Source organism: Plasmodium yoelii, assembly GCF_900002385.2.
Source record: "Plasmodium yoelii strain 17X genome assembly, chromosome: 8".
NCBI lineage: Eukaryota > Apicomplexa > Aconoidasida > Haemosporida > Plasmodiidae > Plasmodium > Plasmodium yoelii.
This window is the reverse complement of record NC_036180.2, coordinates 1,187,276-1,207,133: the sequence shown is the minus strand read 5'-3', so window position 1 is coordinate 1,207,133 and position 19,858 is coordinate 1,187,276. Positions and strand designations below refer to the sequence as shown.

General features: G+C 22.6%; 4 protein-coding genes across 4 annotated transcripts; 2 read left to right on the top strand and 2 right to left on the bottom strand.

The window, feature by feature from the left end:
• Positions 1 to 43: 43 nt before the first annotated feature.
• Positions 44 to 4,945, top strand: PY17X_0830600 (tetratricopeptide repeat protein, putative; the record flags this gene model as incomplete). The annotated part of the gene is made up of 1 exon (XM_725421.3): positions 44 to 4,945. One exon carries the CDS (start codon positions 44 to 46, stop codon positions 4,943 to 4,945), a length of 4,902 nt encoding a protein of 1,633 aa, XP_730514.3.
• A 2,105-nt stretch (positions 4,946 to 7,050) lies between these two features.
• PY17X_0830500 (monocarboxylate transporter, putative) lies at positions 7,051 to 8,683 on the top strand (the record flags this gene model as incomplete). The annotated part of the gene is made up of 2 exons (XM_719545.1): positions 7,051 to 7,123; positions 7,215 to 8,683. The coding sequence occupies 2 exons, from the start codon at positions 7,051 to 7,053 to the stop codon at positions 8,681 to 8,683; spliced, it is 1,542 nt and encodes a 513-aa protein (XP_724638.1).
• A 602-nt stretch (positions 8,684 to 9,285) lies between these two features.
• On the bottom strand, positions 9,286 to 15,008 carry PY17X_0830400 (protein kinase, putative; the record flags this gene model as incomplete). The annotated part of the gene is made up of 15 exons (XM_034637507.1): positions 9,286 to 9,358; positions 9,543 to 9,622; positions 9,747 to 9,992; positions 10,075 to 10,159; positions 10,383 to 10,455; positions 10,591 to 10,677; positions 10,782 to 10,861; positions 10,990 to 11,178; positions 11,344 to 11,494; positions 11,586 to 11,685; positions 11,806 to 12,718; positions 12,877 to 13,399; positions 13,497 to 13,770; positions 13,927 to 14,097; positions 14,520 to 15,008. 15 exons carry the CDS (start codon positions 15,006 to 15,008, stop codon positions 9,286 to 9,288), a joined length of 3,534 nt encoding a protein of 1,177 aa, XP_034493466.1.
• Positions 15,009 to 16,447: 1,439 nt separating this feature from the next.
• On the bottom strand, positions 16,448 to 16,603 carry PY17X_0830300 (conserved Plasmodium protein, unknown function; the record flags this gene model as incomplete). The annotated part of the gene is made up of 1 exon (XM_022955775.1): positions 16,448 to 16,603. One exon carries the CDS (start codon positions 16,601 to 16,603, stop codon positions 16,448 to 16,450), a length of 156 nt encoding a protein of 51 aa, XP_022812008.1.
• Positions 16,604 to 19,858: the final 3,255 nt, after the last annotated feature.

The window sequence follows — 19,858 nt, the reverse complement described above, 5'->3', positions numbered from 1 at the left end:
ATATGGTTGTTTTTCCTAATTATAGATCTATATAAATTTAATAATGAAGAGAAAAGATAATAAAATGTGTGAAACTAATATGTCAGAGAATGATCGAATAATTCTAAAAAAAAAAGAGGATACTCTTTTTAAAATGTTAAGAAATAATGATATAGAATCCAAATCTTCGTTGAACTCCATATGGATAGAAAATTTTTATAATGATATAAAAAATATAGCAAACAAAATTGAAAATTTTTCAAATCAAAGTAACAAAAAAGAAGCTTATAAAAAATACATGTTAGCATTCAATATAAACGTTAATGATGCTTGTATATATTTCAAAGACATTTTAATTAATATATTTAAAATATATGATGAAAGAAAATTAGATTACATATTATACATAAAGAAACATGCCAAAAAAACGAACAATATTTTATTTTTGAAATATCTATATAATATAAATGTGCTTCAAGAAGACATAAGCATTTGCCCATTTAGTTGCGATAATTATACTAATAATGTTATAGATAAATTTTATAAAATATATAATAAGTATGATGAAAGTAAAGAAATTAAACGATTACATATCAATTTAGAAATATGTAGAAAATGTATATGTAATATATTTAAATTTCTTGGGGATTTGTTTAGATATAAATATAAAATATTTAATGGAGATGAGAAGGAAAATGAATTTAATTCATATATAAATTATTATAGATCTTTATACTATTCCAGATCTAATGGCTATTTATTTACTCAGTTATCATTATTATATACAAATATAAATCCTATAAAAGCTTTGTATTTTCATTTTTTATCACTAATATCATATCAGCCATCTAAAAGTAGGGATACTATTATTATTTATATGGAAAAAATATTAGATAAAAGAAATACAGAAGAAGCGATTTTGCAATTCGTTAAGGATGTCTATCAGTTTAATGACGAACATGACGAACGGGACGAAAGTGATGAGGAGGAGACAGACAACAATAGTGATCATACTTGTGTGAATAATAAGAAAATAAAAAGGATCATAAAAAAAAGGTCTAAATCAATTGAGCATCGAAGAAAATCTAGAAAAAGCAAACATTCACATAAGAGAAGAGAATATAATAATAGTAGTATAGAACATGATATTGAAACATGTAGTAGTATTGAAATACATAGTCATAGAAAAAATGTTACTGGGACATATAGTAGTAGCAGTAGTAGTAGTAGTGGCAGGAGTTGTAGCGAAAATGGTAATGATACTTGTAGTAGCACTAAATCTTTTAGGAGTAATACAAATAAAAAGACTAAGCATGATTATATAGATGATGAGAAAAATGGAAAAAACCGAAAAAATGAGCATAGAAGAAATAGAAGAAATGGAAGGAATGGAAAGAATGGAAAGAATGGAAGCTCTGGGGACGAACTAACAAAAAAAGAATATTTACGAAAAAATCGTAATAAGAAAAAAATGTATATTTCTAAAAAAAAAAATAAAAGAAAAAGTGATACATACAAAGAATTAAAAGAAACAATTGTAAAATTTTATATTAGTTATTTTAAGATTATGAAATTATTATTTTCAAAAATTGATATGAATAAATTTGAAAAAAAAAAAAATAAATTTATGTATTATACAAATAAATATGTAAAAATTCAATACTATAATAAAATAGATAACGATCTAATATTTAAAAATATTATTGTTATTGTTTTTACTTTGTTAAGTATGATCATATATATTATTACTAATCAATATGAGATAAAAAGAAATAGAATAGACAAATTTTTTTACGGAAAAGTTGATATAAATAAATATATATATAAAAATGAGCAAATATATTTTTCATTTATTTTAATTCATGAAATTTTATTATCATGTAAATCTTTTTATAACAATTTTGATTCAAAATATTTATCTATATTTATATATATAATGTATTGGATTCATAATGAACCAAGTTTAAACAACACACACATAACTAAACTAGATGAGGAAGACAATGAAGAAAAAAATAATTTAATTAAGCAATATCATGAATATTATAAGAAAAAAGCAACAGTTGGTTTTGGTTATAATAATTATAAGAAGAAATATAGTGAAAAACAAAAATGTTGTAAAAATACCGATCACGAATATTTAAAAAATAGTGACATTATAAATAGTATTAAAAATTTGATATATAGTATAAAAATTAAAGAAGATGTAAAATTTGATATTCGTTTGTTGTATTATATACTTGATGAAGATTCATGTGTTCATCCATTTTTGAATGATTTAGAATTTTTAGTAGAAAATATTCAATTACCAAAATATCAGGATAATAGAAATAGTCAAATTAATACTTATTCTATTCAAGAGTTGAGTGATTTTGATGATTCTGATGAAGAAGATATTATATTTTTAAAAAAAACAATTTTTGGAAAACCATCTTCATTTTCTACAGATAAAAAATTAAAAAAAGAAAAGAATAAGTTAAGTAAATATAATGAGTTGTACGAAAATTATGAATTGTGTAGTAACTATGAAAGTACATCAAATGACAGTTGTAGTGGTTATTCGAATATTCTAAGTAATGATAAAAAAAAAAAAAAAAAAAAAAAAGTGAAACAATATGAAAATTTTCAAAAAATAAATAATACAAATTTGATGGTAAACAAAAATAAACACAAAAAAAATGACGAAGAAATATATCAGATGGATCAATTAGAAAATAAAATAAGAATAATACGATTTTATTCTATTTTGAATAGCAAAAATAAAATTGACACCAAAAATAAAATGTCTGAAGAAAATAAATCTACAATTTTAAAACAAACCAATACTGAATATTTAAAAACAAATATTAAGAAAAATAATTCAAAACGAATTAAAATGATCAAAAATATCGAAATATTTTCTAAAGATGTTAAATACAAGCAAGCTGATAATGACCCATTAGTATCCTGCATAATTGCAAATAAAAAATTAAAAAAAAAATCAGAAAATACAGATTCGCCATCTGATGATATGAATAATAAAAGTGATACTTCTGATGTTTATCACAGTGATGCTAATCACTTAAAATCTGAATCGGAGAATTCGAAAATCGCAATGATAACCAATTCTAATCATTCAGACGAAGATACTGAGGATAAAAGTTTATACCAAATTAAGGCTCATAAAAATCGTAGAAAAAGTGGTTCCAGAAATAGCAGCTCTGGAGATAGTGACACAAGGAAAAGCGATACAAGGAAAAGTGACACAAGGAAAAGTGATACACGAAAAATTGGTTCTAGAAGTAGCGGTTCTCGAAATAGCGGTTCTAGAAATAGCGGTTCTAGAAGTAGCGGTTCTAGAAATAGCAGCTCTGGAGATAGTGACACAAGAAAAAGCGATACAAGGAAAAGCGATACACGAAAAATTGGTTCTAGAAGTAGCGGTTCTCGAAATAGCGGTTCTCGAAATACCGGTTCCAGAAATAGCAGCTCTGGAGATAGTGACACAAGAAAAAGCGATACAAGGAAAAGCGATACACGAAAAAGTGATACAAGAAAAACCGGTTCTAGAAATAGCGGTTCTAGAAATAGCGGTTCTAGAAATAGCGGTTCCAGAAATAGCAGCTCTAGAGATGGCGGTTCTAGAGATAGCGGGTCGAGAAATAGCAGCTCTAGGAATAGTACATCGGGGTATGTTAGCAATGATGCAACTTCTGAAGATTATGAGGATAACGACAGTAAAATCAATAAAACAATTTTAAACAAATTGTGTGATTCCAAAAAACTCACAAAAAGACAGGATTCATTAAATAATAATACTGATATAATAAAAACATATCATGAAAATATTATTCCAAAAAATGAAGAGACACCCAAAAGGGGAATAGATGTATGTCATATCTCTGTTAAAAATAATAATGAAGATTTATACAATAATAGAAAAAATATTTTAAATGATATTTATGTTCAGAAAAATTCAAATTTTGGAGAATCTACAAAATGCACCAAATTGGAATATCTACCTTTTTCCCCAACACAAAAAGATAGCTTATATGATTGCTTACAAACGTCAATCATTAATAATGGCAATAATAATAATGGCAATAATAATAATGGCAATAATAATAATGGCAATAATAATAATGGCAATAATAATGGAAATAATAATAATGGCAATAGTAGTAGTGGCAATAATAGCAGTGGCAATAATAGCAGTGTCAATAATGAAATAAAGAAAGGGACATATGAAGAAATCGTCAATGATGTGATAAGAAATTACCGAAATAAAAAGGAAGGTGATATAAGTTTAAATATATTGAATAGTAATTTATATTTTAATGAGAGAAATAAAAAGGTAGTTTTATTAGATGGAAAAAATATTGGGACACGATATCAAAGTAATTATATAAAATATTTTGATATATTTAGAATTAAAACTGTATTAGATTATTATAAATTAAATGAATATAAAGTTAAGATAATTATACCACAAGAATATGTTATACAACATTCCGACACACTTAATATTCGTCAATTAATTCAAAACAAATCTCAAAAAGAATCAACACATTATACTTCTAACGGAATAGACGAAAAAAATTATCATATTAATGCTAACTATTATAGTAATAACCATATATATAAAAATAATGGATATGATATAAATAATAAAATTGTAGAGAATAATGAGAATATTGAATTTTCTCTTAATACAAAAGATTTATTATTTTTTAAACATTTGAATATGTTAGGATGTTTAATAACACATCCTTTAGAAAATTATTATCAGTTTTGTATATATATAATACAAAAATTTAATTCAGGGTTTGTTACAAATATCACTATATCTGAATTAGCTAGTAAATTGCATAAATATGAACAAGCAATACAACCTATATTTCCACATCTAATTTCTTATACATTTCTTGGTGATGAATTTTTACCCAACCCAGATTTTAAATGGCCAATATCGAACAATATGGGATAAATAATAATCCAAAAATGTTCATGTAAAAATATATACATATATATATACATATCCTTATGCTATTAAAATTAGAACATCATCATTTTGTTACTTTTATTATCTCAATGAGTAGGGGTATGGGAAATATAAAAGATACGAATGTTTGTAGAAGTGAATATCATTGCGTTAATTTATTTTTTAGAAGAAACAAACATGAAAGGTTGTTTGAAAAATGGACGGAAATCCTGTCAAATGGTTGCAGATGGACGATAAAGACGCACAAAAAATAGCACATACACATATTCGTTGTTTTCAATCATACTGTTTTTTCCTCATTTTTTCCTCATTTTTCCCATTTTTCCCATTTTTCCCATTTTTCCCATTTTTCCTCATTTTTCCTCATTTTTTATTGGGATTGTCCAAAATTGAAGGAAATATTTTATAATGGACGGATAAAACAGAGATACTGTGCGAAGAGAAATAGATTATTCACCAATTTAATAAAAAATATGATACACATGGAGATATATTTACATATGTGGGAATATGGAAGTCTGTAAGCTTTGTTTGGCAATTTAAAGTCATACATGCATGCCCTGGCAAAAGGTTGCAATGTGTGGTGATATTGTATAGACAGATAAATTTACAAGTGCTAACAAAATATAATATCATAATGAAATTAAATATATTTTCTTGTTTATATTGTTATTTTATCCATCTATAAATATATAATAGTATGGAAAATTTTGATAAAAAGTGTAAAAAAAATTTGAGAAAAAAAAAACATCACATATCCACACACTTTTTATTTAATTAAATTATCATGACAATTTTTTATTAATAATTCGAAACTTCATGAGACCCAGATTATTTCTAATATGAATTTCCTTAATATGTTTATACTTTTTTTTTAATTTTTTTCTTTTTTTTATTTAGCAACCTTTTGAACACTTTTTAATATGTATATATATTTGTTTATTTTTAATTTTTAAAAAATATCTAAAACCTATGCTTATATTTATAATAAATATATATTATACACATATAGTGGTTATATAATAATATTATTAAATATAGGTTTCCTTTTTTTTTAATTTTATTCTTAGAGATAAAATAAAATATATAATCGTATTTATATAGTAACAAATTTGTTATAACCCTTACACAGCATGTCAAATATATGATAAGTATTTTATTTGTGATATTAATTAGTTACAATGTATACACACATGTGTATATAATATACAACCATTTTAATAAAAAATATATATTTGATGTATTGCAAAGAGATTGTGTATTTTTCTAGTGCAATTCGGTTTAAGTGGATAGAGTTACATAATTATTTTTTTCATATTTTTCATATTTTTCATTTTTTCATATTTTTCATATTTTTCATATTTTGCATATTTTTTCATTTTTATCTTCAATCTTATAAATTGAAAGCTTGCGAAATGTGTTATGCTTAACTGTATTAAATATATGTGGTTATTTTATTTTTTCTCTTATTTGTGTTTCTCAAAAAAAAAAAAAAAAAAGCATATAAAACCCCTAGTTTTATGTAACTATGTAGTTTTGTGTATGTATACACATATATATAGAGAGAACAAAATAAAAGAATTATTTTATTTATCTTAAATTATTTCCATTTATTTTTTATACACAAAATTTAGGAAATTACGTGAGTATATATATCACACATTATCAGGGTACATACTAAAAAGATAAAATAATAAATGATAGTAAAATTTATTAATAGTATAATATTTAGATATATATATATTAATTGTGCTTATATGTTTATTACTTTTGACACATTTGGATGAAAATGTTTCCATTCAAGTGTTTGTAAGTTTGTATATATGAATATAAATATTTCTTTAGCTTTTTTTGGCTTTTTTTAGCTTTTTTTTTAGCTTTTTTTGGCTTTTTTTAGCTTTTTTTTTAGCTTTTTTTAGCTTTTTTTTAGCTTTTTTTTGTTTTTGTATTCTTTGGATATTAATCTGATAAGAATATAGCCATATGTTTAAATAAGAGTTAATTCATTGCTCCTCCTTCAATGGTATTTTTTAACCAAAAGGAGATAAGCAACCTGCGAAATTATTATTTTATTGGGAATAAAACATAAAATGAACATAATACCGCAACGCGCCATTCCATATATTGTTTTAGTAGGCGCTTTTTTGTACAATCTTAATATTGGTAAGTTTAAAAAATAATAAGCATTGCTTGCTCTCCTGTGTACCACCAACTTTGCAACAATTTTATTTTTACCTAATTTACCAATTTGTAGGAATACTCAATTCTTATGGAAATCTAAACATTTATTTAACATCCTATTTGAGATATAAGGGAAACAATGTGACATACAGAAGTGTATCATTTATTTATGAATTAACTGTCATAACATTAGGATTATCTATGTTATTAGGAAATTATGTACAAAAAAAGTTAGGAGAAAGATTAACTATATTTATATCATGTATTGGAATATTTTTATCATTTTATTTATCCTCAATATATACACATTCTTATTATTTATTATGTATATTTATGGGTGTCACATATGCAATAGGATATGGAATATCTTTTACTATTCCTTTATCATGTGCATATAAACATTTTACAAAAAATCGAGGATTAATTAGTGGAATTGTTATATCAGCAATTTCTTTAAGCCCATTTTTATATTGTCCATTACAAACCTTAATCATAAATAAAGATAATATATTACCAATTCAATCTGGAAATGATTCAAAAGAAATGTATTTTAAAGATCTTAATGTTTTAAATAGAGTACCATATGTTCTTTTTATTCAGTCAATTATATTTTTAATTTTAGCTACCCTTGGAGGGTTAATGGCAACAATTCATACTGTAAATGATTCTATTGATAGTGAAAATGTTGCAATTTTAGAAAAAACAAATAAAAATGGAAATTTTGGAGATAATGATACTTGTTTGGATATAGAAAAAGGAAATAATTCTAAAAATTTGGGAGAAAATAATGAATCTGGTTTATTTAAATCATTAAAAAAAAAAAAAAAAAAAAAAAAAGGATCTGATATTTTAAATATGGATGATTATTATAGTGACCTATATAAAGATAAAAAATTTATTTTTTTTATATTTTATGCTCCTTTAAATTTTTTTAATAATTTAATAAACAAATTAAAACAAAGAAAAGGATATTATCTTAATAAAAAATGTACAGAAGATATATTATTTTTTGTTTTATGGTTATCTATTGTTTTATATAATGGTTATATTAATTACATAATTATGTATTGGAAAATTATAGGAGTAACATACACACAAATTGAAGATACAATAATAACACTTAATGGAAGTTTAATAAATAGTATGACAAATATAGCAGGCCGATTAATATGGGGTATAATATATGATAAAATAAATATGAATACAACTATATTACTACTTGGACTTTTTATTTCACTTGCATGTTTTACATTACCAGCAATTGCTCATATATATCCTTTATATGCAATTTGTTGTGGAGTCTTTTATTTTTGCATTGGTGGAAGTTTAGTTACTATACCAGTAATCACTTTAAAAAAATATGGCGAAAAATATTTTTCTTTAAATATGTCTATTTTATATACTTCAAGAATAGCTAACACATTTTTGTGTAGTTTAATTGTTAAATATTTTTATCATTGGCTTAAGCTTCGTTGTTTAAGTTCAATTTTTGGCATCCTCTCTATTATTTCGACTATCATTCTCTTTGGAATTACAGTCTAGTTATTAGTCATGCAAAGCGAGTGCCTAAGACCAGTCATATGACCAACAAAATAAAACAAAATAAAACAAAATAAAACAAAATAAAACAAAACAAAACAAAAGAAACATTATATATTTATGTCATGTCTATCCCTTTATTAATTACGAGAAAATTACAAACTTGTCAACAAATGTCATCAATTTACTAATAAGACAAAATACAATGGAACAAAAAAATGAATGAAACTCTGTATAGTATTATTATTGTGAAAAAGTTGGGGACATTTATCTTTTTTTTTTTTTTTAAATATTATTAATTTTTCTGATTTTATATATTCTATCATTTTTTTTAATATTTATTTTTCATAGTTATACATTCATGTGTATCAATATAAAAATGTATTAATTTATTAGCAATACGATTGCGTATGCTATTCTATTTTTATATTTATTATATTTATTTTATTTTTTATTTCTTTTATTTTTTTAAATAGCTATTTATAAAAAATTAAAAAAGCGCATATACATACATGCACACATATGTATAACCCAATTTATATTCATTTCAATATCAAACAATTTTATGTAATTTAATTTTGTAATTTTTTCAATAAAAAAAATATTTAAAAATCGTGCAACGCTCTTTCTCTATAATATTCTTCAAGTTCATTTCGGACAATCTCGTCGAATAGCAGCCTGAGGAATTGCCAAATTTGGAATTAAAAAATGGAGAGCTTAAAATGGAGAGCTTAAAATGGAGAGCTTAAAATGGGGAGCTTAAAATGGGGAGCTTAAAATGGGGAGCTTAAACATGGCGAATGGGTGGAGACACGAATAAATGTTGACATGTGTAATTGATTTGTGAAAATATTGTACGTACCTAAATATATCCGAAAAGGAGGGCCTCATAAACGGACTTTCATCTACACACACGAGCAACAGGTTGATCAGGAATTTGTCCTATTCAAAATGGAAGAAAATGAGGAGAAAATGGGGAAAAATTAAAAAAAATTAAAAAAAATTAGAAAAAATTAGAAAAAAATTAGAAAAAAATGAGGAAAAATTCAGAAAACGAAATAGATACTTGAATCTCAAAGTGCTTTAAATCGACTTTATAGTTGTCATGAGAAAAGTAATTAAAATTTTTATGCTTTAAAAATTTTGCTATAATAATAGAAAATGCCCATATATCAATTTTTTGATCATAAACAAGACTTTTTTGTTCAGGAGCCAAATGACCTTTAGTTCCACAACACTGACTCATTAAATATTCGAAATCTTCATCGATTTTTCTAGATAAGTTAAAGTCTGTTAATAGTATTTTTTTATTCTGTTAAAAAAAATATATATATAAGTTATAAAGTTGAGGAAGAACAATTTGAAAAATAATATATCCAATGTAATTTATAGACCTTTATTAAAATATTATCCGGTTTTAAATCTCGATAAATATAAAACTCATGATTTGGTGTTTGCTTATGGATATAAGACATGATACTAAAAAATGAAAATAAAAAAAAATAATAATAAGAAATAATATTTTTTACAATTTTTTACAATTTTTCGCACTTTTTTACAATTTTTCGCACTTTTTTACACTTTTCGCACTATTTTTACACATGTTCACTATACCCATACTTTATGTCTGTTTGCATTTTTAATTATCTTTTAAATGAAAATAATTGAAATTATAAAATTTATTAACATAAAATATTTATACTTGGCTATTTCCATAAGAGTTAGTCGAACAAAATTCAAATTATATGCCACCTTTTGATCAGAAAAAACTTTCTCTGTTAAAATCAAAAACAACGATAAAAAAAAATATATATTCTGATATATAGCTAATATATTTTTTTTTTTTTTTTGAAAAAAATCCATATTTTATCAATCAGTTTTAGGGATAATATACAATTTATTTTGAATACCTAATGATGTATCTGCTAATTCCAAAAGAAAACAAAAAGATTCTTTTCTCTCTTTTTCATGTTGTCTATTTGTTAATAGTTGATAGCCTGATGTAATAAAAGGAAACAATTATCGAAATAAAAAATATTTCAAAATATGTAGTATAAATTTGTATATATGAGGGTTTATAATTTTTTAAAACAAATATAACCTTTAAATACACAATAAAAATTAATCACATTTGTATGTGCCTTTTCTCTCATAATAATAGATTCATTCAAATTAAATTCGCTGAAAAAAAAAGGAGTGATATATTCAGGGTTTATTGACATTTCTACTTTTGTTAATTTTGTTCGTTTTGCCCATTTTTTCCATTTTTTCCATTTTTTCCATTTTTTCCACTTTTTCCACTTTTATACTTTATATCCATAATTTTTAAAGCTAAATGAGAAGTTTTTTTTATACTAAAAAAAAAAAAAGAACTATTGTCTTCAATTTCGTTCTTTAATGATACACTCCATACTTCGCCAAAACCACCTATTCCGAGTTTTTTGTTTAGTGTAAAATAATCATCTATATTTATAAATTCAGTGCTATTTTCCCAGGTTCTATTAAATATAAAAAATAAAATATGTCAACCCAATTATCATATAATATGTTAGAATAAAATATAATTGCCACGAAAGAAAATGGAGAAAAAATGGGAAAAAATGAAAAAAAAATGGAGAAAAAATGGGAAAAATGTGCGGAATAAACTATTAAATTGTGTTTACCTCAGAAAAAAGTTATCTATATTGCTAAATTTCATTTTTATATTGTTTAAAAAACTTGAAATAGATATTTTGTTGTATCCACTAATATTTGATTTGGTTTTTATTCTTTTATCCCAAAAAATTGGAATAATAATTTCAACGATATTTTGAGCTGTTTGAAAAAAAAAAAAAAAAAAAAAAAAAAATTAAATAAAAATAACTAAGAATATGGAATTATGTTATTGAATATGTATATATATTACCAGGAATAGACGGAATTAGTACAAGGTTGTAATATTGAACTTGTCCATTTTTAACATAACGAATAAATCTACAGGGAATTCCCACAGCGTCACATAGAACCTGATAATTTTGGAAGTGTGGACAAAAAAATTAAAAATAGCGATAAAATTAAAAATATTAATCTTGGCGAAACCATATGCATATTGTTTATAATTTATTTATTTCCTTTTCGAGGAGTACTTTAAAAAGAAGGGATTTGTGTCTACATGTACCTTTTTTTATACTTCCCAAAAAAACACAATTAAAATCGAGATTTTCCCAATAATATGTTTTTATGCTTTCATCACTTCCATTATCATTATCATTATCATTATCATTATCGCAACTGTCTATTGTTTTTTGTTTTTTCATTTGTTTTTTTTCTTCGGAAGAATATATTTCAGAAAAGGTCCTTTTAAGAGTGTCGTTATATTTATTTAAACACTGTTTGGTACTTTCATTTTTTATGCAACAATTTATTAGGTTATTTTCTTTTTCTTTTAAATTTATTTTATCAAAATCTTCAACCTCTTTATCTGTATCATTATTCTCTATTTTAAGATTCTCACCACATATTTCTCTACAAATTTTGACAACTTCATTATTATCATTTTCATCTCTTATTCTTTTTTCTTTATGCATCTCTTGATTAGGTTCCATTATTTTACTGTATTTATCTAATGTGTTGTCATCATTCAAATCTGTTTCTACCATTACATCCTCATCATTTTTTTCTTCAAATTTTTCATGGACACTGATTTTATTGTTACTAAAATTGAAATTGTCAGATTTTTCAAAATCAAAAATGTCTCCCTTCGATTTTATATCCCCATGTTCGTCGTTCGGTTTTTCCGATTTTTCCGATTTTTCTGATTTTTCTGATTTCTCCGATTTTTCCGATTTTTCCGATTTTTCTGATTTTTCTGATTTCTCCGATTTTTCCGATTTCTCCGATTCCGATTTTTCTGATTCCTCTTCCTCGTCAGGGCTATATATAATTTGGTTTTCATGGTCATATTTAATTATTCTATCCACCAAATTTTCAATTTTCCTTATTTTAATTAAAATATTTTTAATATTTTTTGTTTCATTTTTTGCTGCACTAACATGGTTCCTACAAAAACAATTTTTCATAATGAAATGTTTACACACAATAATATGCTTAATCTAATTTTTTTTATTAACTTTCAAATTGTTATGTTTTTTAAATGAATACATAAAATATATATATTTATAGGCATTTACAATATTTCATACATTTATGTATATTACCGAAGTTTTGCATCATTGTCTATACTTACAATAATATTGGTAATGCAATTGCAAATATTATTTTCATTTTGGGTACATTTTGTTTTGTTTTTTATATATTTCCTAATATATTTATTTATATCATTAGGGTGTTTATTTTTTTTTGAAAAATTGTCAAAATTGTCAAAATTATCAAAATTATCAAAATTATCAAAATAATCAAAATCAAATATGGATTTTTCATTAAAATATTCATTTATACCTATATATATATTTGGTGTTGGTATTTCACCAGTTAATATATGTTTTTTTTTTTTTAAATATTTATTATAATTTAATTTATTTTCATTATTTTTTATAACAAAATCATGAATATTTCTATCTTTGTCTATAAAATAATTATTTAATAATATATCTTCTTCATTATCATTTATATCTATACTTTTCTTTTTAATAAAACTTTTTTCTTTTTTGATTTTTATATCATGCTTGTAAAAATAAATAAGCCTCAGATCTTTTAGATTAATAGCCTCACTCTTTATTCCTGCGATTTTGTTTGTAGTTAATTTTGGGGGCAGTTTTTTTGTTCGTTTTTTTGTTCGTTTTTTTGTAGTTTTTTTTTTATTTTTAATGTGCAATACCAGATTCAAAAAAGGACGTCCCAGGACACATCAAATTATCGTAAAAGTCTAAAATATTTGTTTTACTGTACTTATAGTTTATGTTTTTCTCACAGAGTTTGTTTAGTATAAAATCAATTAAATGTGTAATAACTTGATTATTTATTATTTTTTTTTTTTTTTTTAATTTATTTAAAATGTTTACTATCAAAAAATTTATTTTATCAAAATAATCAATCAAATATTTCAGGGAAATTAAAACGTCATCGACATCGCCATTTAACAGAGACAAAACCTCAAGAATAGAAAATGTAAATGGTGTGCATACGGGCATATATATATATCAATACATATATATATTTATACGAAATAAAATTCAAAAATATTAATAAATATAATACAAATTTTTCAAATAACATTTTTAGCTAGTTAATATATTTTCTTAAGTTACCATAGGCATTTGGTTGTAGATATTTGAGCTTTTTGGAAAATATAAATTGAAGGCATTTATAGACAATTTTTTTATAAGTTTTTGCACTTTCTCATTTTTTTTTTTTAATATTAAATTGTCATAAATGAATAAACATGGATTTTTGCTTATTTCATCTCCTCTTTTCAAATTCTATTAGCAGAAAAAAATAAAATAAAGAAAAATTAAATATATGATGCATGTAACAAAATCATAGACACAACTTTTTCACTTTTATAATTTTGTTCAGTTCCGTTTTATAGTTTAATTATTGTTTCCCTTATTTATTTGCTAAATTTGCATATTCCTTTATTCCCCTATATTTATTCTATTGCCATTTCTTTGCTATTGCTATTGCTATTGCTATTACTATTGCTATTATTTTTTTAATATATTTTTGTGAGTTTTACTATTTCAGGGTTTGATTTTAGCTTTCTTAAAGCTTCGATGTAATTTTTTTGAGCATTTTCACTTTTTTCAGTTGGGTTAATTTCGGGCTCAGAATTGTCTAAGTTCGTTTCTTTTAGTTGACCTAATTTCTCATTATCTCCACTATTATTATTACGTATATCGACGATGTTATTGCTACTACTACCCTTTTTATTGCCGTTCAGGCTGATATTGTTACTATTGTCATTGCTACTACTACTTTTTTTATTGCCGTTCAGGTTGATATTGTTACTATTGCCATTGCTACTACTTTTTTTATTGCCGTTCAGGTTGATATTGTTACTATTGCCATTGCTACTACTTTTTTTATTGCCGTTCAGGTTGATATTGTTACTATTGCCATTGCTACTACTTTTTTTATTGCCGTTCAGGTTGATATTGTTACTATTGCCATTGCTACTACTTTTTTTATTGCCGTTCAGGCTGATATTGTTACTATTGTCATTGCTACTATTGCTATTATTGCAAATGACATTATCCTGGCTAATAGGGGTGGAAACACCTGTAGACGTATTACTAATATTATGGCTGGTGCCGTTTTTTATTATATGGTTGGTATCATTATTATTTAAACATATAAAATTGTCTTTTTCTATATAACTATTGTTGTGCATTTTGGAAAATTATTTTGTATATGCACACTAATTTATACAATTTTTCTCTTTGTGCGTCAGTTTTATATTATTGCATATTTACATACAAATGTTATTATTCTAATTATATTTTTTTTGTATTAAAAACCTTTAATTTCCTTTTTATTCAAACAAAATTGTATGGAACAAAATATGACGAATTGAACAATATCAAATAGTTATAACTCCAAATAAATGGATTAGTATATAAATTAACAAGCCATTAAAAGTTGGAATAGCTTATCAATTATTAACCTTTTCATTAGCTATTTTTTAAAGCTCGAATATAATGCACACATATAATTGCATATTTGTGTATTAAAATAAATTTTATATAGATTAAGAAAGTAGGAGAAATTCAAAAAAAAAATTATAAATTTATATATTATTTGATAAAGAGTAGTTATTTTAATATGAAAAAATATTCATTCATTCGTTTATTTATTCATTCGTTTATTCATTTATTCATTCATTCATTTATTTATTCATATTACCATTTTGTAGCATATTTAATAGGATTTAAATATGCGTATTTTGTATTTATTATACAAATAAATATTTTATTACAAAAAAAATAAATAAGACAAAGTTTTTGTGTTTATGCAATAATCAAACATTTTCTTATTTCTTCCCAAAACGCATACATATATCACTCGTTAATGTTTTTTACTTATGAAGATAATATTTAAAAAATTATAAAAAAACAAAAAAGCAAAATAAAAATGAAAATTCATACTCGTTATATCATGTGTGTCGGCATAATTATTATCACTATTTTGTTTCATTTTCTTTCTATATATATAAATAGGTAAATATTTAATTATGGATTATTATAAATATATAAACATTATATATATAGAATACACATATCACTTTATTGTAACATAAAAAAAAAGTTTTAAATGCTCAGAAAAGTAAAGAAAAAAAATAATAATAAAAGGCATGAAAATAAGAAAAAAAATTGGATAATTTTAGTCTCATTTGTTTGAATTTTTACAAAGTGAAATATATTCGTATTTTTTTTAATATCTCCTATATTTCATTTATTCCTAATCTATCAAATATGTTTTTCTATATATTTTATTACATTGGTATTTATTCCTTACTTGTTTTATTATCCCGTAATTTGGTTGTCATTTCGTATTATATATTGATTTTTGTTTGTTTTTTTTCTTGACATGTTAAGGAAAAAAATTGTGGATAATGTGAAGATCTATCTATATAGCTAATTGTTTATCTCTTCTAATATATATAAAAAAAATTAATAAAAGGGTGTATACATTTCCAATGTTAGCTAATTTTCTCAAGGTTCTGTTTATTTCTGTATATATGCTTTACACATTTATCATCTCTTCTTTATTCATATATGAATTTTTTCCTAAAATATTTATCATTTTAGTGAGTTAATTAAAATTATTTTTTTAATCTACTTCAAAATAAAAATCAGTTTTTTTTTTTTGATCCTCTGGAACATTATTTTTATTAAGCAAAAATATTAACACAATGCATATTATAGGGGAAGTAGCAAAACATAGTTTTAGGATTGTAAATAAAACTGAAAATATAGTTCCTATCATTTTTCTTTAAACTTATAGAGTAGCTATTATAAAAAAAAAATGTTTAAAGGGTTACCATATAGTATATATTATATATATATTATTAAGCTGTTGTATAATATTACTATTTTACAAAAGAAAATGTAAAGAAATTTCAAAAAATGGTCAAGTAAAAAGTTATTTAATTTGCTTTTTTTATTTTTTACACACAAAAATAAATAAAAAAATAGAATTATAAAATTAAATAATAAAAAAAATAGCAATGAATAAAATTTGACAACATGGATATATAAACCGTTTTTTTTTTTTTTTTTTTTTTTTTAAACTCTTTATTTTTAAAATTATAAATTTTTTTATTTATGAAAAAATTCTTTGCAATTTAATCTTTGATATTTGTTTTTCCTTTTTTCTCTTTCCTTTTTGTAACAAATTATATAAAATAAAAAATATCGAATGCTCCTAAATATAAAAATTGTTAATGCAGCAAATATATAGTATATGAAAAATACCATATTTAATACGTCATAATAAAAGTGATTTAAATTGAAATAAACTTCAAAAAAAAACGACAAATATATTTTATAAAATATTTTGTAAAATATATTACTACATTTGTACAATAATTACTACATTTGTACAATATATTACTAATTTTATGCTACATTTTGTACAATATTATATCCATATAAATCTAAACTACAAGTAAAACACTTTCATATATACTACATATATGTATGTAATTTTTTTAAGGTATTATAAATATATAGGGAGGTAACATTTCACACTTTTAATTTTTATTTTTTTGAAAAATATAGTATAATTCAAATTAGGCATATAATTGTACATTCCCATTTTTATTTTATGGAGGGGCAATTAACATTATATATGACATTTTAAAATGGTTAAAAAAAATAAAGCAATATTTACACGCAAATGTAATTTGATTAGCTTACAATTATTTATTTTTTTTATTTTATTCTTATAAATCTAGAAAAGTTTTTTATTTCAAAATGATGATAAAAAAGTACTTTTTTAATATATATAATTGGCTCTGATAATATCAAATTATATTATAAAAAAACAAAAGGGGTGAACAACAAAAGTCTTATGTGTTTGCTTAATGCCAAGTAGTATGTAAAATGGGGGAATATATTATTAAGTTTTTTATGTCGCACCAATAATAAATACGCACATGCATACATACACATATAGCTATATAGTTATACATACATATATGTAGTTATGCCATTCTTTAATACGAAATGGTTAACTTGGCGTGGTTTCCATTTTATACACTTTTTTGTAAACAATGTTATTCATAAAAAAATCGTTCGATTAAATGTCACGTACAGGTAATGTTAAGTTTGTGTTGGTTTCCATTAAGGAATTATACATTGCTAATTTAGACGATGAAAAAAAAGAAAAAAAAAAGAAAAAAAAAATGTACATATTCTGTATATTTAAAATTATAATATTCTACATATATGGACGTTATTTTGCCCAATATAAATGTATAAAAAAAAATATTTTCTGAAAAAGTATCCGTTTAAATTTATATACAAAAATCTTTTTAATATCTTATGTTAAAGTAGGATATTATTTTTATCTATATTGTGGTGCATAGTAAAAACTTTGATAATTTCATAATTTGGGAAAAAGAAGAAAACGAAAAATATTACATAATATGTTCTATACATAATCCCAGATCTTTAAAGCTATACAAATAATAAATTTGTTAAAAAAATTTAATTTAAATATTCGATGGCTATATAATTCGAATGCTTATAAAAAAAAAAATTTATAATAGTATAATAATAATTTGGTCAATAAATTATTAAATGAAATGATACAAATATGAAAATATTAATAATGCCATTTTGTTGTTTATATAAATAAAGGAATGTTTTTTAATTTTTTCCAAAACATGGCAAAAATGGCAAAATGTGGCAAAGCATGTTTAATAATAAAGAATGAAATATTATTATTTGTTATCAGCTCATATTATCCTACTAAACATATTTAGTTTTTTCTTATCACTTAATTGTATATTAAAAAATATATAATTTAGCAATTTAATAATAATAATAATAGCATGTAGATAGTATATAAAATAATAGCATATGCTAAAAAGCCATGAAATTATAACTGATAAAATTTTGAATGGAAGGAAAAATGAAAAATGACAAATAAGGTGATAAATAATTTTTTCCGTATTTTTAATAGTTATGATTTATAGGTTGGTTATCAATAAAATATATATTAGAAAAGGATTTTAATCATTTTTATATTTTTTATATTTTTTATACTTTTTATACTTTATATTTTTTTATTTTTTATTTTTTATTTTTTATTTTTTTATTTTTTATTTTTTATTTTTATATTTTTTTATTTTTTATTGGTATATTTTTTCCCCATATATTCTCCCTCAAATAAATAAAATACATACGTGACTCCATATGCGTTATAAAAAAAAATATAAATGCATAAATAAGAAGAAATTGCAATATATATAATCCATAAATAATTTTTAATACGTTTTAATTAATAACTGTATATATATATATTATATATATATGTATGTATTATGATAAAACACGGCAATGTTTCCTTTTATTAGTTGCTTTTTCCCATATTATATGGAAGACGTTTTTTTAATACCTCGCCTTTATTTAACTCCCTTTTTTATTTCTTTATTTTATTTCATGTTTTATTTCATGTTTTATTTCATGTTTTATTTCATGTTTTATTTCATGTTTTATTCCTTATTTTATAAAATTAATTTTTTTATTTTTTTTTAATACATTTTTAATGTTTTTTATATATGACAAAATTATTAAAATAAAAAAAAAAAAAAAAAAAAAAAAGTGACAATAAGACTGTTACTAAAAAAAATAAAAAGAATTATTATTTTTTAAATTTTTACATACTTGGCTTATGTATTTTATTACATGCGCACAAATATAAATAAATAAATATAGCATTATATATATAAAAAATATAGTATTATATATATAAATAAATATAGTATTATATATATATGTGTATGCATGTATGTATGTATAAATTTTCTACATATTTCAATTCATAGTTTTCCATATTCATATATAATAATAATAATGTACACAATAACTTAATAAAAGCATATATTAATTAATGTAAAAAAAAGGAAACGATCCGTAAATTTTATATATTATTTCCCATATGTTTTATATTATATATATATATTTCATTTTGTTATATAAAAATGCTGTTTTGATAAGGGGCTATTTATGATCT